General features: G+C 38.2%; 2 protein-coding genes across 5 annotated transcripts; both read left to right on the forward strand.

Annotated features, from left to right (window-relative positions):
* The first annotated feature begins 699 nt into the window (after positions 1 to 699).
* On the forward strand, positions 700 to 4474 carry LOC108087086 (calcyphosin-like protein). 3 transcript variants are annotated; one of them, XM_017184265.1, is made up of 6 exons: positions 700 to 750; positions 3271 to 3419; positions 3513 to 3632; positions 3694 to 3751; positions 3947 to 4159; positions 4217 to 4474. In XM_017184265.1, exons 1-6 carry the CDS (start codon positions 709 to 711, stop codon positions 4316 to 4318), a joined length of 684 nt encoding a protein of 227 aa, XP_017039754.1. In that variant the 5' UTR covers positions 700 to 708; the 3' UTR covers positions 4319 to 4474. The 3 variants fall into 3 exon arrangements, with proteins under 3 accessions (XP_017039754.1, XP_017039756.1, XP_017039755.1); XM_017184267.1 differs by lacking the exon at positions 700 to 750 and adding an exon at positions 2258 to 2403; XM_017184266.2 differs by lacking the exon at positions 700 to 750 and having other exon boundaries at positions 3173 to 3419.
* Positions 4475 to 11829: 7355 nt separating this feature from the next.
* Positions 11830 to 19592, forward strand: LOC108087393. 2 transcript variants are annotated; one of them, XM_043209026.1, is made up of 7 exons: positions 11830 to 12358; positions 13056 to 13263; positions 16541 to 16694; positions 16751 to 16959; positions 17021 to 17154; positions 17300 to 17555; positions 17810 to 19592. In XM_043209026.1, the coding sequence occupies exons 2-7, from the start codon at positions 13218 to 13220 to the stop codon at positions 17911 to 17913; spliced, it is 903 nt and encodes a 300-aa protein (XP_043064961.1). In that variant the 5' UTR covers positions 11830 to 12358; positions 13056 to 13217; the 3' UTR covers positions 17914 to 19592. The 2 variants fall into 2 exon arrangements, with proteins under 2 accessions (XP_043064961.1, XP_017040228.2); XM_017184739.2 differs by having other exon boundaries at positions 11830 to 12311; positions 16752 to 16959.
* Positions 19593 to 20304: the final 712 nt, after the last annotated feature.

Consider the following 20304-nt stretch of genomic DNA (forward strand, 5'->3'; position numbering starts at 1 on the left):
CTACCCATCTCTGTCCCTCCACTCGAGGCTTTTCCTCTTTGGCAATTTCTGACACTTCAAATGCGTATGATTGTTTTCCTTTTGATCAGCGAGTTGTGAAGTGATTCACTGATTGAGTTCAGGCTCAGTTGATGCGTTGACAACATCAATGCACACACTCTGCCGCTGAAACACCCACCCCCTCACTTCCCTTGCACACACACAAACACACAAGAGTCAGCCGGGCAGCCAGTCAACTGGGGAAATGTGTGGAAAAGGTGGAAAACCTTCGGGTCATTTGCACTGGTCACTCGAAATCTTATTTTATACCAATAAGCTTTTTATGAAAAGAAAAAGATTACACTTTTAATAGAAGAAGCAAAAATATTCTTTTAAAACAGAAAAATATTATATTTATTCCAAATAAATTAAAAATATTTACAATGTTGTGTAAATTGACACAATTTTTGGGTAATATTCGAGAAATATAACCTAACTTCAATGTTTTTAACTCTGTGGCTTCTTTGACTAATTTTCGACTCATTTAGAGATTCAATGTGAGTCACCTTGCCCAAATATTTACACAGGAAGTCATTCATCGCTCGAGTGTGTTGTGGTTCACCCCTAGCTGTTGCCTAGTTCCATATATATATATATTTGCGGCTTATATTAACTCAGTGGCAAAAGTTGGCGGGCTGAATTTAGTTTGCTTTCCATTCGGTAGGCGGAATGTTCATGAAGGCCATTCGCACGAAGGGCTGGAGCCTCAAGGTTGTTATAAATTAATCAATTATCAAACGAAAACAGCGGCTTAATGCCGATAAGCCGTGCAGTGTGTCGCTTCAAAGTGTTTATACGAGTGCATATTACGCATACGCAGTGAATGCCGCAGGCAGTGATTCATGGCGATAGACAAACACACGAGTCGAGGGGAAAATATTGTGCTGTCATGTTTGCGTGGCTTATATCCGTTAATGGCCAAGTGAAATGGCAATGCTCTCGGGGCGTATGCATATTATATGGGACAAATACGACCCGTTGAGCACATGTGGGGGTTAAGGGAGCAGCTACCTCGCAAATTACATGCCACTCGTTCAAGTAAATGAGTCGTGACCCAATCAAACACAATCAAAACAAACGGCAACCCTTAAAAAAATAAATAATCAATACCTAGAGGGTCGAAGTACCAGCACATTACAGTGAAATTTATAAAGACGGTTAGACAAAGTTCTAGAACTTTATAAACATTAAAAAAATAAAATAAATTCAAAGAAGGAATGTATGCAAAACTGGAAATAAATAATTATTGAAAGGTAAAAGTTTATAAGCAACTTGTGAGAAATTCTGTGACATCAAACCAAGTGCCATGACATTCTTCAATTAAATCCAACGAGTATGATTCAATTTTGTGATCGTTGTTTTTCATTGAATGCCACTAATCAAAGCCCTCGCTTATTTAACTTTGACCTTTCTGTTTTGCCTGCCACTGCAATTAAATAAAACCAAATAAATTTCAAACGGTAGGACACTTTCGAATTGCATACTTTCAGGCGCTCTTTTTGTTGTCTAGAGCAATTTACAGACCACATTCATTGCGTTTGTGTTTTTTGTGTCAGCTCGTGTTGGCCAGAGGTAAACATTTGGCCAGAGACAGTCACGAAATTGGTGTGTAGGCTCCACTCTAGCCGCTTTTTAATTGAAATAAAATGTTGTGAGGGCCGAATGGTGTGCAAGGGCAGTGTTGTTGACAAAATGGCTTTTTGAATGGAACAGAAAAAATAAATCATCGAGTTATTTCAATCGGCTTTAAAGATATTGGGCTTTACAAAAATCTTTTAATCGGAAGCTTAAAATTTTACGAATATTCTATTTTTTTTCTCCAATGAAATGGCATTCATTATTTTTAAGCTATTTAAAATTAGTTGATTGTTTGAAATTTTTAATATAGTAAAGTTCCCATCACTGACAAAGCGAGCTAGTTATTAGGCGGATGAGTCAGGTGGATGAGTGAGCTGGTGGGTTTTCTGTCTGGGCGAACTGTCTGCTCTACATGAGCGTAAATGCTTTTTAGTAACTAGTTTTTCCCTCGCCGCAAAAGCCGGCAAAGCTCATATTTCAATTCCACCCGTTCCCTCACGCTCCGCAGTTCAGTGCCTCTCGCCTCTCTCCCCGTATCCCCCTATCTCCCCTTCTCCCTCTATCTTACCTTCTCCCTCTCCACGAGCGAATGGCTGTTTATTCATTGCCGCCGCTTTATTTTTCGCTTTCAGTTTGCATTTCAAAGCCACCAAAGTAACAAGTATCTTGCAGTTATCCATTCAGTTGGGCGACTATAAAAAAACAAGACTCCATCAAATTTAGTACGAAACTAGTGAAAAGGTCTATTCACGAAAAAAAATAAGAAAATATTCCCCCAAAATGGAGGTAAGTTGTGCAAGGTTTGACTTTTTTTTTTCTCGCATTTGTTTGCTTTCTGTGGGGCTAAACTTTTCGTCGGCGACCTTCACCTTGGTCTCCAATTAGAGAAATTGCGAAAAAGGCTTTCATCGAAATGAAAAATCTTCCCCACATTTCGCTGCATTTTTAAGCCCGTTGACTAGTGACGAAATCCATTTAATTGAGAGCAAATCTTGTGCTTGTGGCGAAACTTTAAACAACATGAGAAGCATCAGCTGAGGAGAAGCGAGTGATTCACTGCGTGTTAAGTGATCTTTTGTTGTGATACGCTTCTGTTTACCCAGTGGCTTTAATTACTTGATCCATAAATGGGTATTTTTGTTAGTCAGTTTTAAATACCTTTTGCGGAAGGTTACTGTACCTGGAAAATAAATCGGTTTTATACGTCTTGATTTTTGATCAAAATGTATCGATTTTTTTACGCTTTTGTACGATTGAATTACCAATTTTTTGGACGGAAAGTCAAGCAATTGGAGTTTGTAAAAAATAGATATATATATATATATACAAAATCGATTTTTTACATTTATCATTTTAATTGCGGACGTGTTTCCCTTACGTAGTTAAAAATTCATGGTAAACTTTTCCTAATTGTGGGTTGCACGAAATAAATTCAATGCCACAGGTGCTCTATTATTCTTAAAAAAAATGGAAACTATTGATTTTTTAGTTTTACAATAAATTTTTAATACGAGTAGGCCTTTCCAAGGAACACACATTTTTCTAGAAAACTAGAAACAACAGAAGGCCTTTCGAACATTGACCCGAAAACTATTTTAAATTTCACTAACGAACGTTATATGCAAAATTGTTTTTAAAATGTCTTTCCGGCAGTCTCCCAATGGCGACCTTTACACCCTGGAGGCCAATCTGGCGAACAAGGCGCTCCGTGAACTGACAGATGGCGCCGACAAGGATCCCATCACCAAGCTGCGATTGCTCTGCTTTAGCCGCGGAGCAACAGGCATTTTGGGTTTGGGCAGGTATGTTGCCTTATTGCCTTTTAATGACATTTCAATCGCTCCCGGGATGAATTATGCAATAGTGACCGTTTAATTTTGGATTATTCATGGCAGGGCTTTCCGGGCGATGGACGACGATGGCAGCAAGGCGCTAAACGAGGAGGAGTTCATCACCGGCATCAGGGACACGGGCCTCGATGTCACCGCGGAGGAGATCAAGCAGATGTTTGCCAGGTGAGTGACGGGTTTGCTATTAGCTCAACAGACAAACATATTGAATTCTCCCTATTTTTAGGTTCGATGAGGATGGCAGTGGATCCATCAACATGACCGAGTTTCTGCTTAAGTTGAGGGTAAGTTAGGGAAATAACATTTAGGTTAGCATACTAAAAATAGTAAGATTTATTCAAATGCAAGAATAACTTTTACGTACTCATAAAATACTTGGCCTTCCACATCGAAACACTTAATAATTTAATGAAGGGGTTTCACTTTTGGTAGTAACTTTTCTGAGTTTATAATTACCTTTGTTTTGTTGTAATTTTCAGCCTCCAATGCCACAAAGTCGCTTGAACATCATTGACCAGGCCTTCGACAAAATGGACCGTGATGATGATGGTGTTATTACCATTCAAGATCTCAAGAACGTTTACTCGGTAAGGGAGCATCCAAAGTACCAGAGCGGAGAAAAGTCCGAGGATGAAATCCTCACCGATTTCCTGCACAACTTCGAGGGAGGACGTGGAAACCTGGATGGCAAGGTAAGTTTTCACGGAAAACTACTCGTAAGATTTATTGAAACATATTCTAAACCACAGATAACCCGTGAGGAGTTTGTCAACTACTATGCCACCATTAGTGCCTCAATCGACAACGATATGTACTTCGATCTGATGATGCGACAGGCCTACCGCATGTAAATAATGCACAAAACTCACTCAAATAATTTATGGCACTCCACTAAAATCTCAACTCACTTCAGCAACATTTAGTTCGGTTCATGTTCTATTTATACGCAGCTCAGAAAATAAATAAAACGTCTGGTTGCATTTAAATAAATCTCTTTGTAAACTCCACATGGGCAAAGTTCCAATTGCAAAGAAATTAAGTATCTCTGTTCATAACTCGAATTTGAAATACTTGACGGAGATTCGGGATTGAATGGATTTAAGGGGTTCCGGGACTTAGAATTCGTTAGCTGTGAGCATGTAAAGTGTTTGTCAAATATGCAGAATAACAAGTAGCAAGTTTTCTCTAAACATTTGTTCGTAGTTTACATCGACTTAAAGCCTGGCAGAGTGCACTGTAAATATTGTTGAATATATAAAATAAATAGATAAATTTTAATATTTAATTTCTTTGAAGATATCATAATTGTTATGATGTATTTAGTTAAAATTTTCTTTGTTCTCAGAATATTTAAAAACTATTAAGTTCTGTTTTTCGATGTAAAGGGCTTTGATTTTAAGATCTATATTTTAAATTATTTAACAAATATTGCACTTGCCAAAGAGAATTTATTCTCAGTGTCCCAAAGTTGGAGTGTCTGCGTGTGGGCGTGGCTTATAATCAAGGCAAAGCGCCGAAGACGGCAATCACAGCGACGAACAGGGAACCAAGTCCAAAATGCTTGCCAGACTCGGCAAATTGTTTGGAATTGTCAGCAGCAGCGAACCGATGTCCTTCGTGTTGGTGTGTGGCTGCATGGGTGTGTGGGTGTGGGTGTGGGTGTGAGAGGCTGTGCGTGTGATAGCGGGTGTTTTCGGGAGTGTGTGGCTCTGCTGACTGGTTGGCATTTATCACACAGCCAGGACCGGCAGCCTAAATGTATGCTTTAAATTATGCAGACACCAGCTGAGTTTGTCGCCACATGCAACTGTGTGCATGTGTCTCTGTGTGCGTGTCTCCGTGTGGGTGTTTCTGCGAGTGTATTTGCTTGTGCGTGGCAAGTTTGTGCACTGATTGCAAGCAACTCATACAAAATTTTAATTGCCAATGTTGAAATTACGCACTGAGACAAAGAGCGAGCAAGAGCCAGACTTCCACAGGCGAAGAGTGAGAAAACTACGAGAAAACCGACTTGACTAACAAGTCGTGCACTGACAAAAAAAAATCAAGTTTGTTATGTGCAAAGGATTTTAAAACGCTCTCGACTTAGTCAAATTAATGAACGTGAATTAACTCTATCAATAACTATTTTATATTGTTAAAGTTTATTCACGTTACTTCCCTTTTTACAAAAATCATAAACTAAACTTATAATAAAAATACGATTTTTTCAGAACAAAATATTGAATGGTAATTGTTGGTATTTTTATTGTAATTGTCTTCTTAGTTTTCCTCGGTGTGTATGCAATTGTGCCTTACCATCTACAGACTTGCAGTGTGTAAATCACACACTCACAACTTTATCGTATCATTTCATTAAATTTTATTTACAGCCTGGCAACTGTCGTTGGTTTGCTTCTCCTTTTTAGCCAGATTTTGGCCAAAGACAACTGAGAATTTGTGGCACTTTTCAGTTGCCGGAAAACTTCCTGCCGAGGCCCCAAATGGCTCGGCTAATCAAAAAATTTCAATTGCCGTTTTTGTTTCGGCTTGTTGTCAGGTTCGACAGGCCAAACACATGTCACCAGCTTGCAGTGCAGTTTTCGTTTATTGATAGACCGAAAACATGAAAATCTCGATTTCATGGCTTCTCAACGTTTTCTGCACCGCAAACTTTGGCAATTATTTTTATGAATCACTTAATGAATAGCCTTTAACACAAAACTTGGTATGAGGTGTTTTTGATGAGATGATTGTTGAATCTTTTTTCGGGTTCACACTTTCTCTTTAACTCCAAATTTTAAAAATAAACTGGACTTCTCGAATTGGCAAGTATTTGGCACAGACACATTTCTAACTTCGATTGGTTGGACTATTCGGGGGAAAGGCAGCACCGACTAATGCATTATTTAAATCTAGTTAACACTTGGCCATTTGCCGTTGATTGAAAAGGACAAAGTGGGCGTGTCGGGAGGGGGGCAAAAGGTGAAAGGACATCGCTGACCTGCAGAGGAGGGGATTCCGACAAAGGGAAGAGCAGCACATAAAATAATAATAATAAAAGGCAGCCGCAGGCCAACGGTCCTTGGGACATCATTGACGGAGTATTGAATACATTTCATTGCATGCGGAATACGGAATGGGGAATCCGTATTTCCCTCCATTGGAGAATGGAGAACGGAGTCCGGGAAATGGAGAACGGAGAAGGGATAATGGAGAACGAGTGGGCCGGCGGAATGGTAAATGGCGGGAATGTATCCTTCTGCGGTAGGCATCGAAGTGACGAAACTGCAAAATATTTCAGTCACGTTTTAAATGTAAAAATCTCAATCACGTGCTCGAAATGCGCGCATTCACAATATGCACGAGCAACGAGTACACAAATAAAAGATCCAATACACCGAGAAACATGAGAACCGAATTCGAAGAATTTTTTTTATAATTTGTAGAATAAAATTATTCCAACAAGGCTTAATAGGAAATGTTGTAAAAGGTAAGTGTGCAATTTCTACGAATTTTAATAAATAAATATAGTTATGTTCCAAGAAATTGAAAATGTGTTTTTTTCTATCTGTTGGCAGACGACACACGAAAATCCTGGGCTCTTGGCCAACTGCAAATCGAAAAGAGTCCGAAATGCGGCAGAAGCTCTTAACAGGTACTTGTTGGATCGATGATTTAATGTCGCCATTGGCGGGATTGCAGATGGCAGACCAACTGAAAACGGGGAACGACGAACGGCGAACGGCGATGAGCTGCCGCGGTTGGATCTAATGATGTTATTGTTGCTGCAGCAGCTGCATCATTTGTGGCCGCATAAATTGCATAATGTATGCAAAAAGCTTAACTAACTGTGCGCATCGCTGATTGAAATATTGAAATCAAGTGGTATTTTCAGCTGCCCAAGCACAAGCAGCGAATCCAATCCCATACATACTATAGCATATGTACATATATATATCGACACGGATGTGTTTACCTGTGGACAGCACACAATTCGCAGCAATTTCCGTTTCCTTTGCACGCAGCTCGTATGATTTTCACACCGCTCTCGCTTGATTGATTAAAACATTTGCTGGTAAACACACGAAGTTAATACTCTTCCAAATGATTGGAAAAGAATCTAAAAAGAAAATAAACTCTTTCAGGAAATGTTTGTTATTCAATAACACTATACATAAATCATCATTCATTTATTAAATCATTTGTGTAGGGTATTCTGTAATTCTCCCTAAAATCACTAGATTTCTGAACACCCATCTTGACATGTTGTTAATATTTTTTACTCCTGATGGGAGTTGGCATTTTGCTGCATGTTAACCCAGGTTTTTTTTCAATAAATGCGCCCTTGTTAAGTTTTTGTGAGTGGCACGGGGACTGAAATGTAACGCTCGTTAAATTGGAGGCTATTGATACTCGAGAAGAGCTCTTGGGAATATTTAACTTAATTCAGCAATGATTGATTGTTTCACAAATGCTGTTGGATGGCGTGGTTGCGAAACGGTTAATTATTCGTAATTAATAAAAAAGCGTACAATAATTTGATTTTAGCCGCTCTTGAACTATAAGTTTTTATTGAAAATATTCATGTTTGGTTTACTGTAAAGTTAAGTAAATTTGATTCGATTTTCAGACTTTTATGGTGATTGAAGGATTTTAATTTATCAGCTAAAAGCCTTTTTTATAAGCTGTTTATGATTTATTTCATTAAAACCCCAATCAATAAATTTTCCGACTATAATCCAGAGGTCGCGTCAAAAAGCATTTAGCCAGGGGAGACGGCCAACAAGCAAATGGCAATCGTTAATTTTTGGCATGGCCTCAGCCATTTTCGCATTTAGTTTTGCAGAGTCTAGTTGTTTGCATTTATGGCGGGCTGACAGAAATGAACATGCAAATGACCGTTTTATTACGGACATTTTATTATTGTGCCAAAATGTTCCATTAAATACATCAGTTGGGGTTAGGTACTCGGATATGCGTAAGTCCCATTGCGGCTTTGTGCCCAGCCATTTAAATGCCAAAAACTATACCATATATATCTATATATATCGTATGTTTTGCGAACATGACAGCGGCAACAAAAAATCAATTTGTAAATGTTTTTAGAGTGCTGGCGGGGAGGAAACGGTGAAACTTTGGAAATTCCGCACAACTTTGGCAGCTGCCGTTGTTGCTGCGGCAATTGCTGTTGCATATTTTTCGATAGTGCTGGAAAATGAAACGAAACGAAACTGGACGCACGGAAAAGCTGCCAAGTGACCCCATTGGCAGCTGCAATGTCCGTTTTGTAATTAGCGCTCGATTCGACGACTCCGAGGGGAGTTTCCTGACCTCAATTACTTTGTCACCATTTCAATTTGCAATTTCAGTCATTAACTAGTTACACTCGATGCAATTAAACTTGCACTTTTCCAGGTGCCTTGCAGCCAGAAGAAAGCGCCAAACTTTCCCCACCATCCTTCCTCCCTCCGATCGAAAAGTATGTATCGCAGTGAAAGTATTGGACCACCCTTCACACACACTACAGTAAACACCGAAGGATTCGCAAACAGAGATACAAAACCCTTGGTCGTCCAGCGGCATGTGCGTTCCATTGGAATAATTTGAAATTGGAAAAAAAAGAGATTCGCCTCTCGTTGCCATCTTCTCGTTGGGTTAATTGCAAATTGGATGAAATTGTAATTTTACACTTCATTTGATTCAATTCATGGCTGATTGACAATTTAGTTTTTCATTAAGGTAACTGTATAAAAATGCATACAAGCACTGACGCAAAGAATGTGTGCTTTTGTAATCAGAAAGTTATTTACAATTTAAATTTTTTACATGTAAATTTTTTTTAGACTATTTTGCTTTGTAATTTTAATGAACTCGAAATGAGATCCTTTTTTTTATTAACAAGGTTTTAACCATCCCAACCATCCCATCCCTAAATTATAAATAAAGGTGTTGCTTACCGATACCACTGAAAATTCTGAATGCTTAAGCAAAAATTTTCATTTTATAAATTTTAAACGCATTTTCGCTCACTGCACTTTTCCGCAGTCACCAAGAACCTTTTGCGGGTTAACCAAGAAATTGCGGCCAGATATGGCGGCTCCTTGATTGCAGGCATCTTGCAAAATTTAAGGAGGAAATGTGTGTCAATGTGATGGGACGTAGGACGTTGCCTTCGATTGGTGAAAAATGTATAAGGTAGGGAATCTTTTCAGAAACTGATAAGCCTTGAGAATGCAAATATTTATCAATTTATTTTTTAAAGAATTTTAGCTTTCCTAAAAACTTTGGTAAAACCAATAAATGACTTACATCGAACCGCAAAAGTCAAAGAAAAATGTGAGCCACAATAAACAAAATCTGTCTTCAACAATTAGTTTATGAATGTTATGAGCCAGGTATATTTTTGATTAGTCTATTTGTTGTATAATAAACAATAATGGTTCTGTATAAATCGGATTTTGTTCAAACTTAAAATGCAAAAGTTTTCAGTCAAAACAGTTTTTGCAGATGCAAATAGTTAGAAAAGTGTGCAGTTTTTATCAGCTTTTGCACATGTGTTTTACCTCATGTTCTGCATTTTTGAGAATGCCTTTTTAATTATTAAATACCTTCTGGGACGGACAAGTTTCGTGAGGTTGGATTTTTGAGGCGATGGGTTCGCATGCATGCTGAGCATTACGCATACGCAGTGTGGTAACACGTTATAAACAAAAGTCATAAAGCAAACTTAAAGTTATGAATTTTTAAAATTCCTGATTTATTTGCCAAGAAACTTTTTTATCCCACCCTCGCGGTGACGAATCCCACGTGTGTGTGAGTGCAGCGTGAAAGAAGTTGGCATTTTCCTTTTTTTTGCGTCGCTGCCGCAGCTACTGCATTTTTTGGCAAGTTTTTGTGCATACCTTTTTGCCACTTGTTCGTTTTTTTTTCTGTTGCCAGGCATAAAGTTTGAGTTGTCACGTGACTTGCGAGCGGAGACGAGCGAAATTCGCATAAAATAAATAGCTGGCAGATAGAGGCAGGTGGCTGCGAGGAAGCCGGATCCGGAAACGCCATTTACAGCAAAAGAAAGTGTGGCATATGCTCAGGCGCACGTTGCTTTTGTTTTAATATTCATATTCGGGCATCAGAAATTATTCGCTGGAATTAAGTTACAGGCGAAGGGAGGTGCGATGCTGGGAAGCGAGCTTAAAAGGGACAGCCAGCAAAATGCTTTGAATTTAAAATCTGCAATTTTCTGTTGATTGCCGCACCCAGCAGACTGCAGTTATATAGTAACATACAGCAGAAGCAGCGGCAGCGGCAGCAGCAGCAGACGCAGAGGCAGCAACAATAGCAACAACCTCAAAGTGTTGGCGGTTGGCAAAAGAAAAAGAACCAGCAGCAGAAGCAGCAGCAGCAGCGGCAACATCATCACAACTTTTGCGTAAAATTCCAGTCATGTGTCCCTAACAAATCCCTGCATTATTCATGAAATGATAAGATGACTTTGTGCTGCCGTCGTCGTCATTCGCTCCAGAATCCCGCCCACACCGCCACCCCCCTCTTCACCCCTCTCCCCAACCCCTCGATAGTGAAACAACCCCCATGCACGTAATATTTTTACATGCAGCTGCAACACGGACTTTCCTCCGGTCTGCTCCGTTTGTTGTCTGCATTTAACTACCAAGGATATCCGTTAACTATAAAATTCGCACGCCAACAGCAAAAACAAACCGAAAGAGCGAATTGGCGTTTTTGATTTCAAAGCTATATTTTTAACGTGCTCGCATTATTGACAGACTCCAGTAAATATGACTGCCTAAAAATAAAATGCAGCATACAAATAATGAGCTTATTATAAAATATATATAAATACACTTAAATTTTGTGGAATATTAAATTATAATAATTTCTAAAAAATGTACTTCGCAAATTTAAAGTGACTTTGAGGTAGGTTCAATAATCAAACTACAATTTGTTTATCAAAGAACAGAAGTAATTCAATAGATAACAGAGGCAGTTGAGACTAACATCCTCAAGGATGCTATTGCTAACATACTCGCTCCTGCTGTTAAGGATAACATCGGCACTGCCAAAATTCAACAGTCAGGGCGACAAAGCTACAAATTCCCATCGACTCTCTTTCGGCAGGACTCTTTCGCTCTTTCAGCGGGATACTCGATATCCTTTGGGTCCTGTTACAAGCTCAGCTGTCGTGTAACCGAGCATCCCGAGCACCCGAGGACCTGTCAGATGCTGAGTGTACGGTATTACACGACAGCCGGTCACGAAGTCCTTCAGCAACGGCGACGCCGACTGCGCAGCCGACCGCGATGGCATCCGTGAAGTTGAACTCACGAATCCGAGTCCGCAGCTTCAGTCAGCTCGTAAGCCTGAAGCCGCGCGGAGATACTTTCCATAGGGATCCCCAATCGCTAACCGACTCGTGTTCACAAAAAAAAAAACCCAAAAGGGCAAAGAGATTATTAACCTAAAGAAACTGAATTGTAACCAAAGTTTTTTATTACTGTGCCAAGCTAATGCCAAAACTTTAAAACTAAAAAAGAAAAACATTCCTGGCGAAAGGTCAATTAACTAAAGCGTGCAGTCAATAAAATTCCAGTTAACCAAACGAAACAAGCCAGCCAAAGTGAAAAGAATGGGGCTGAAGTTCTAAAAGAACTTGGAAACCTACCGAAAAAAGTCAAATAAGAAGAAACAAGTTTTAAATTGCACTGGACTGGCAACTTCCGCTTCCGTTGAGTGCTTCAATTTCAGTTTAATGTTAACTCCGACAAAACCCAAATTGACAAGAACAACCGAGCCAAAAATAAAGTGAAGGCAACCAACAAAAACAAGAAAAAAAGAAAAAAGGAAAAGGTACTGAAACACGAGGTCCTTGGTGAAAGGGGGCGTGGCAGTAGCAGGTGGATGGCTTATTCAAATATTAAACACATGGATTCGTTTGAATTTGGCATTTAAATTATTTAAGTTGACAAACGCACATATACTCACACAAGAAGTACAACAAAACAGGATGCTAGGGCGTCTGCCACGCCCACACGTCCTTATTTCTTCTGTTTTTTCCTGCTTTCCCTTTTAGTCAAGTTTATACACAGTAAAATAAAGGCTGACTTATTTTCCTTGAGTTTGCACCCTATTATATATTCTTAACTTTACATGCTTTTAGTTTAAGGATGCGCTTATTATTGTTTCACTCATTTTTTTTTTAGTTTTTTTTTGTTATGATCTTTTTTTTTAAAATGACAAACAGTGTTTTATCTTTTAAATAATATAATATTAGTATTGTTTACCGTGGTATGTGAATTTGCACTGATATAGAAGACATTTTTCTTTGTGTACATCCTGTCCTCAGCTCCTTGGGCTTCTTCTTTTTCTCTGGGCTGCTCTAATGTTTGTTATTTATTTATAACGACACTGACAGAGCGTATCCTTTGAACTTTTCTGCATGAGTTTGTCGCTGAGTTTATTTATTTATATTCTCTTGTGCCGTTTCTCCATCTCGATGTGGAATTCGTGTCCTTCTTTTGTACGTCTCCTTTTGACACAGTGTTCAATTAATTGAGCCACCCGCTTGACCTCCACTTGGTTGTTCGATTCTAGTTTTTGTCGCCGCCCATCGACTGCAATCGAAACAAAGGGATTCTCGGAGATACGACGAGATAAACTGCATAAATCAACGCCACTGCCAAAGCCAAGAGCAACAATAACTGGAAGCAATTAATTTTATTCAAACAGGAGTAACAATAAGGACGACGACAAAAAATGGATTACGGCTGGCTGATGTTTCTGTTCATCGCACTTTTAATTGGTAAGTTTTTTTTCGACCCTCCGCCGGAAAGGAGGAAATTATTATTGTTTTTATGGTTTTCGGGATTGAACTTTTGTTGTGTATTCTGCGTGCAACACAATATTTGTTTGTTTAATGAAGCGCTGGCGGGGACTGGCAGGCATCGGTGCGTATGCGTAATGTGAGCCGGACAAATCGCCGTTGTTGTTTATTGTGAATCGGTTTATTATTATTTTAATTGTTATTGGTGTTTGCCGAGAACACCGACCGCAAATCAATATTGGCAAAGTTTTTGCCTCTGCCTCTTTTAATGACTTTTGCCATAATTTTAACGGCTGCCGCTGTTGCAGTTGCATTCGCATTGGCAGTGGCAGTTGCACTTTCCCCCCTGCCTTTTGGCGTTCGGTAATTTCTGCTGCCACAACTTTTGCGCTGAGGCAGCAGAAGCAGCAACAGCAGTAGTAGTAGCAGCACATCTTGAGTGCAGTTTAAACTTAAATTGTATTTTTGAAATGCTCGCAATTAGGCAGACTGCCAAAGGCAGCGGCTCCCCGCTTTTTCCCGCTTTTCACTCCGAGTTTTCATTCCGTTCTGCACTTGAATTGCCAATGGCAATGGGGCAATTAATTTGGAGCGCATTAAATGAGCTGGCTCACTCCGTTTTCCACTTTGCCCGACTTTGCCCGAGAACGAGAAATAGAAATTGTATTTCATCATGTGTGCGAAAGCGCTGGAAAAGTTAAGGAAAATTCACTTGGTAAATTGGAAAAAAAGAAACTACCAAAGCAGGGTTTTTTTACTTGGGTTTTGTTTCTTAAATAATCGAAAGTATTTTAGAATTGATTACACTAAAAACAACTTTATATTATTTTTATTCTTTTTAATAAAATCAAAAGTAGCTAGTTTTACCTTTGTAAATGTATCATGACCTATTTTTTGGCTTATGTGGGGTTATTCAGTACATCTTCTTCCCGAATTCCTTTAACTGGGGCGACACATTTTCTGCACACACCTATGAGCACTTTCATTCAGGGAATACATGCAATGCAGGACGAGAGCACAAAAGGTTTTGGCCACAAAGACGGCCGGAGAAAGGAGTTGCTGTAAAAGTTCTGCTGTCGAGTTGTAGCTTTACAATTTCTGTGGACGCTTCTAAATTTAGAATGTGTTTGTCGACAACAACAATTCGGCCAGCCTAATGGAATTAAATATTGTCCATTGTGGGACGTCCAATTTACGATGTCGGTTACCGCAAAGCAACTATAACCAATAACAAATGGCTGAAAACTATGTTTATTTACTTTTAAAAATCAGTTGGGCTCTTCTACCATACAGCACCCAATTAATTTGAGGATTTGGGTGCAACTAAAAATAGGAAAAACACTTTGAGTGTTTGCATGTCTCATGCAGATTATTTTTCTCCGTTTTGTGGGTTTTAGACGGCAACAGATGATATGAAAATTTATGTGTATGCCAGCCACAAAAGAGAGATTTGTTGTGTTCAAGAACACACTTTTTGGTTTATGAAAAGAGCTTGAAGTGATTTTTTCAAGGCGATTCAGAAATTGTGATGCATTTGTTTGTCAAGTGAATAAACAAAATGTCAAAAGAGATTTAAATTTTTTTTGATTTATAAACAAGTATAAAAATTAATGACATGTGTCAAAAGAAATATCACTAGAAACCACTAGTTTTATGATCTCCACTATCTTAAACATAGCTTTAAATAAAGATATATGCCTGTTGGAAAGAAAAACTCTGCTTCTTAACCACATAGAGCCATCAAAATAAAAAGCAAGCCACAGCAAAAATGTTTGCATAAATGTCTCGTCTCGGCATCTCTAAATGAATTTATCACCAAACTTGGACGACGTCGGTCCTGCCCGAAAAATGCATGGGTACATTTTCTTTTGGGTGGATGGGGATTTCAGTGGTTGGCTTATACGAGTTTGTATACGTAAATGTGTGCCTTCCATTTCTCGAATGAATTGTGCAGGTTAATTATCAGCAAAGTTTTCATGTGCTGAGGTGTAAATATATCTATGTTTGTATCTCAGCCCCATTTTGGCCCCCTCCATTTCCATTTTGTGTGGTTAAGTGGGGAAGCAGCTTAGCCCACACAATGCCATTGGGATTGTTTTGCCCGAGGATGGCTTAAAGTTTTCGGTAGTTTTTGTTGATTTAAAATCGTAATGAATTCCAGCTATTTGCCGCATTTTATCACAACTAACTCCAATCGATTTCAATGAAATATTTATTTGTGTAATTGTCCGCCGGTGTTTACTTTTATGGAAATTTCTCTCTATGACAAATGTCTAAAAGCATTAGTGGTTACTTTTTGAGGTACTTTTAAATCGGAAATCGTTATTAAGTGCATAAGTAATATATGAAAAATGTGCATTTGCAGGTATTATAAATTGAATTTATATTATATGGATAATAATAGAAGATGGGATTTGGTTTTAAAAGCTCTTTAAGACATTTTCCCTTTCTTGAATATTTTTCGTATCGAGCTGGCCGAATTCCTTTCAGTTTGCAGTTCTTCCTGAACGCATTTCTCGACTCATGTTAAATTTATTTTTGTCAAGGCAAAAGTCGAGTCATTTGACATTTGGTTTGCTCGCATTTCTTATCAGCTTCTGAGGCAGCCACCCACTGGTTGTTTATTCGGTTGGTGGTCGGGCTTATCTGAAACTACCTACTGGGGAAAACTACATATGTCAGTTACATATGGTCCCACATCCATTGCACCTTCATCCCCTTCTCATCCCGTCTCCTTTCTGCGATGGGTACGATGGCTACCTGACTAACTAACTGTTTTGCATATTCATTTCATGAAATTTCAAATTTATTCGATGTCTCATGTGCCAGAACTTGGCAACAAAGCACCTGCCGCTCCCCATGTTTCCCCATTTTCCATTCTGCCAGGTCACTAACCTGGGCAAATTAAAAATTACGCATACTACACCCACCGCCGAACATTCTCTTGCTTTTGGTCACCAAAATTGTGTCATTGGCCGGTGGCTTTTTGTATCCGTCGTGCAGAGGATGGTAGATTTCCACATTCTCATCCTACACAATGAGAGTGGACGCCACGCCCTGGATTCGATTACAGGAAATCGCTCGGGCCTCTGTTATCCAAAAACGCTTTACTAAATGTCACTTTCACATTTTTGGGTTAGATTACACAAAGGATTCCGTTTATATTGAAACGTTTAATTAAACATTTTTAAAGTTTAAAGTATTAAAATATATCCTATATATATATACATTAATCCAATTAAAATCTGTTTTTTAGACTACCCCATTGCGTCCGCTCTTTTTGTGACGGATATTAGAGTGCCCGAGATTGTGGACTTTCGGGACAATGTGACCTTATCATGCAGCTATGATATGCGAGGTCATACGCTGAATTCGGTCAAGTGGTACAAAGATCACGAGGAGTTCTTTAGGTAAACCATTCATAGCTATTAATAGAAAACAATTTTTCATTTATATTTCGATACCAGATATTCCCCCTGACGAGTCCCATTTACATGACTTTTGGAGTTCCTGGACTACAAGTCCTGGAAGGAAAGTACCTGTGTAACGAATCGAGTTGCAGGTTGGACCTGAGTTTACAGGGAGCCAAGTCCACAGGACTCTACAAGTGCGAAGTGAGCGGCGATGCTCCTCATTTTAAACTGGCGGATAAGGCGGACAACATGACGGTGGCAGGTGGGTTTTTCATTGGATGAAATAATTATAACAATCTTATTTTCCCTTTTAATCATTTCAGCTTTGCCCCAAATCGATCCGCTTATCGAAAGCTTCAACTCGATGTACCGAATGGAGGAGTTTCTCAGTGCCACGTGTTCCTCGGATTATTCCAGTCTGCCCACACGGCTCACCTGGTTCATCAATGGCGAACAGGTAGGGTTTTCTCTCAACAGTTAATTATTATTATATAATAATTACAACATTGTTTTTGTTTACATAAACAAATTTAAATTAGCATATATTGTCTCTACCAAAATTTGTTAAGAAACTCATAGAAGTATTTAATTTCCCTTTTTAGCCACTGATGGGTGAACTGCACCCCACCACCGACACCAGCATAGCGGCCCACGATTATGTCCTGCGGCGGCAACGACTTCAGGTGCACTTCTATCTGCAAGGACAGCGCTTCTATCAGTCCGGGAAAATCCTGGAGCTCAAGTGCGTTGCGGAAATTGAAAACTATCCGGAGCTGAGGCGCGAAAAGACGCTCAGTGCGTCGCTTTCACAGTTCGACAATTTCAACAATCAAATGCCGCTGAGACATGCAAATGCTAGTAAGTTAATGTTTTAACTTATTATTATAGCCTTTTATTTAATTTATTAAAAGAGTATTTAAATTTGAAAAAATAGTAGTTTTAATTTTAGGTGGCATTTTACAAATTTTGATTTACAATATACGGGATTAACTTAATGAACTTCGACATCCTTTTAAGATTTAATTTGATTTGATTTCAATTTAATTAACTAATTCCCGTGCCACTTCCGTCGGTTTATTTGTCTATGTCTTCTTCTCTTTCCGCAATTAAAGACTCTGGAGCGGCACAAAGGAGGAGCCTTGGTGACAGGACATCACTAATTTCCGCCATCCTGGCGGCAATTCTGCTAATCCACTGTTTGCGGCGCCCATCATGAACACTCACATCTATCAGGGAATTGCAGTTGAAGGATGAACTAAAATCTTCGGGGTCGCAATGGAAAACGTCTCTTGTGGCAACTTGGTCAACTATATCATCACGTTAGTTAGTCAGTCAGTTAGTCACCTAGTTAGTTAGTTAGGATAACAGACAAAGGTAAGACCGCGAACTAGTGAATAGGAACAGCTTTTGGGTTGATATATGTAAATACAAATTAAGGAAGTAAGGATAAAAGTGTTGAAGGTTATAAATGCTCAAGGAACAAAAAACAAATATCCTGTTGCTTTAAATAAGTTAAGTATGTTTTCCATCTAATTTCGTATTAAAAATACTTATATGAACAGAGTTCAATACAAATATTTATACAAATAATTGTTTCGTGAAAGTGTTTATGATGATGTTTCAAAGCTTTTGCTTTTAAACTAGTTTTTTTTTGTTGGATTGTATGAATCGAGAGCTCAATTATTTATGAATAATGTTTTTTAGGTAACAATACATAAAAAACTGTTTTCCATAGTTTCATTGCGAGTGCTCTGTTTGACAATGTCAATATAACTTTTGAAATTCAGCTTGTTAACACGACTTTTGGAGTGAAAAACACGATTTTCTCTTTAGTGAAAGTCATGTTATTCTTGTAAATGAATATTTTCCTGTCGGTTAGTTTAACAAGCATAACGAACAAAATATAACTGAAAATTAAATCGATCAAAAACTGCCAGAAAAAATTGATTTACCTGCCTGACACTGATACTAGCCAAAATAAGTCACTCTCCGGCAAACCAAACGAATTTCCAATATATGTATATAAGCGTAATTTTTTCGATTGTTGTTCGGCAATTGATTCTCATTCGTATTGCACATGGAACCTTTTTCGAGCAAATATATCCGCGCACATCCCATGCCAAGGGTAAAGTATGAAAAACAAAAAATACATATGAAACACAATAAAAAATAAGTGAACACATAAACACAGATATAACATGAGATTTTATCAGTGGAAACCCAGAATGCAGATGCTGTAAAAATCACTATAATTAAGTCTAGCATAAATACGTTGTAAATACAATTTTAAACATTAAAAACAGAGAGGACAAACAACTATAAATCATGTCACTAAGCCAGACTCAGCCAAATACGTATGTATATAAAGCTATTCGCTATATATCTCAGCATGTATTTACTAAGGCCGACATAAAAAGCTAACAGCACAACTACATAGCTGGTGAAACTAAACAAAAACACAGTAAACATTTCATTTAGCTGAGCAACTACAAATAGACACTAATCATTATTCGCTGGGTCAAAGCCCTCTAAAAAAAATGATCTGAAAACAGACGGCCCACTAAATAAAAAAAAACACATAAAACATATTGTACCACGGTATAATACTGAATAAAAGCCAGGACATCTCTGAAATCATTTTTTGTTAATAAGTATATCCAATTAAAATAAAACTCAGAGTGTGTGGTGAAAAAACATGCCGAACAAAAAATATAAATGTATAAATTAATTTACCTACTCATTCGCACATCTTTCGGTTGTAAAGAATACAAAAAACACACACGAGAAAATAAAAATAAACAAGAGCAAATAATGATAATGTATATAAAAGCATTTACTTTAGTTTTTCATTTTGGCCAATAGCCATTATATTGTGTAAAATATTTCAAAAGGCGAACTGCAATTCATTTGTTTTTTGTTTCCTTGCTGTTCATGAAAAATTCAAATAAATAAGATAAATAAATAATCCAATTTATGGATTTCAATGCGTTTATTCAGAGTTCGAATCGCTAATCTGTATTATAACAGACAGGTTGGTGCACCAATTCACTACGGCAGTTTTAATTGAAAGCTAGGGCTTCGAAAATAAATAAATTTGGACGTCGAACAGTATTTACAATGAGTTCAGTTTAAAGAGACTTATAGAACAGGGCAATGGAATCGAAAACCCTTGTACTAATTTATTTAATAAATTGCATGACTTCGACCAAATTTTATCTACTTAAAAATGTAACAACAAGTTTCAAGTAATTTTGAACAATTTTAACCAATTTTACGACAGACAAAACAACTTAACTTTCCTAAAAGCCTTCAAAACGGTCAGGGTCAACGGATGATATCAAAGAAATTATTATTAAGCTCCTGACAATTTTGGCCCCCTTGGCAGTGACGAAACGTACTCGTTTAATTTGAAATAATAACTTGTTTAACGACGTAAATTTGCTCAATTAGTTATGCTAATGAGGCGCGGGCCAAAAAGGCAACGGGTTTCGGCTCCTGAGAGCCAAAGTCGAAAGCCAAGCGAGGGCTTAAACAATAAAAAGGGTTAAATAATTAATTTCAATGCTGCTGCAATTAGTTGCCACTAAATGTTGCATGAGTTCTGTCA

Source organism: Drosophila ficusphila, unplaced genomic scaffold (assembly GCF_018152265.1).
Source record: "Drosophila ficusphila isolate 14025-0441.05 unplaced genomic scaffold, ASM1815226v1 contig_791, whole genome shotgun sequence".
Lineage (NCBI taxonomy): Eukaryota > Metazoa > Arthropoda > Insecta > Diptera > Drosophilidae > Drosophila > Drosophila ficusphila.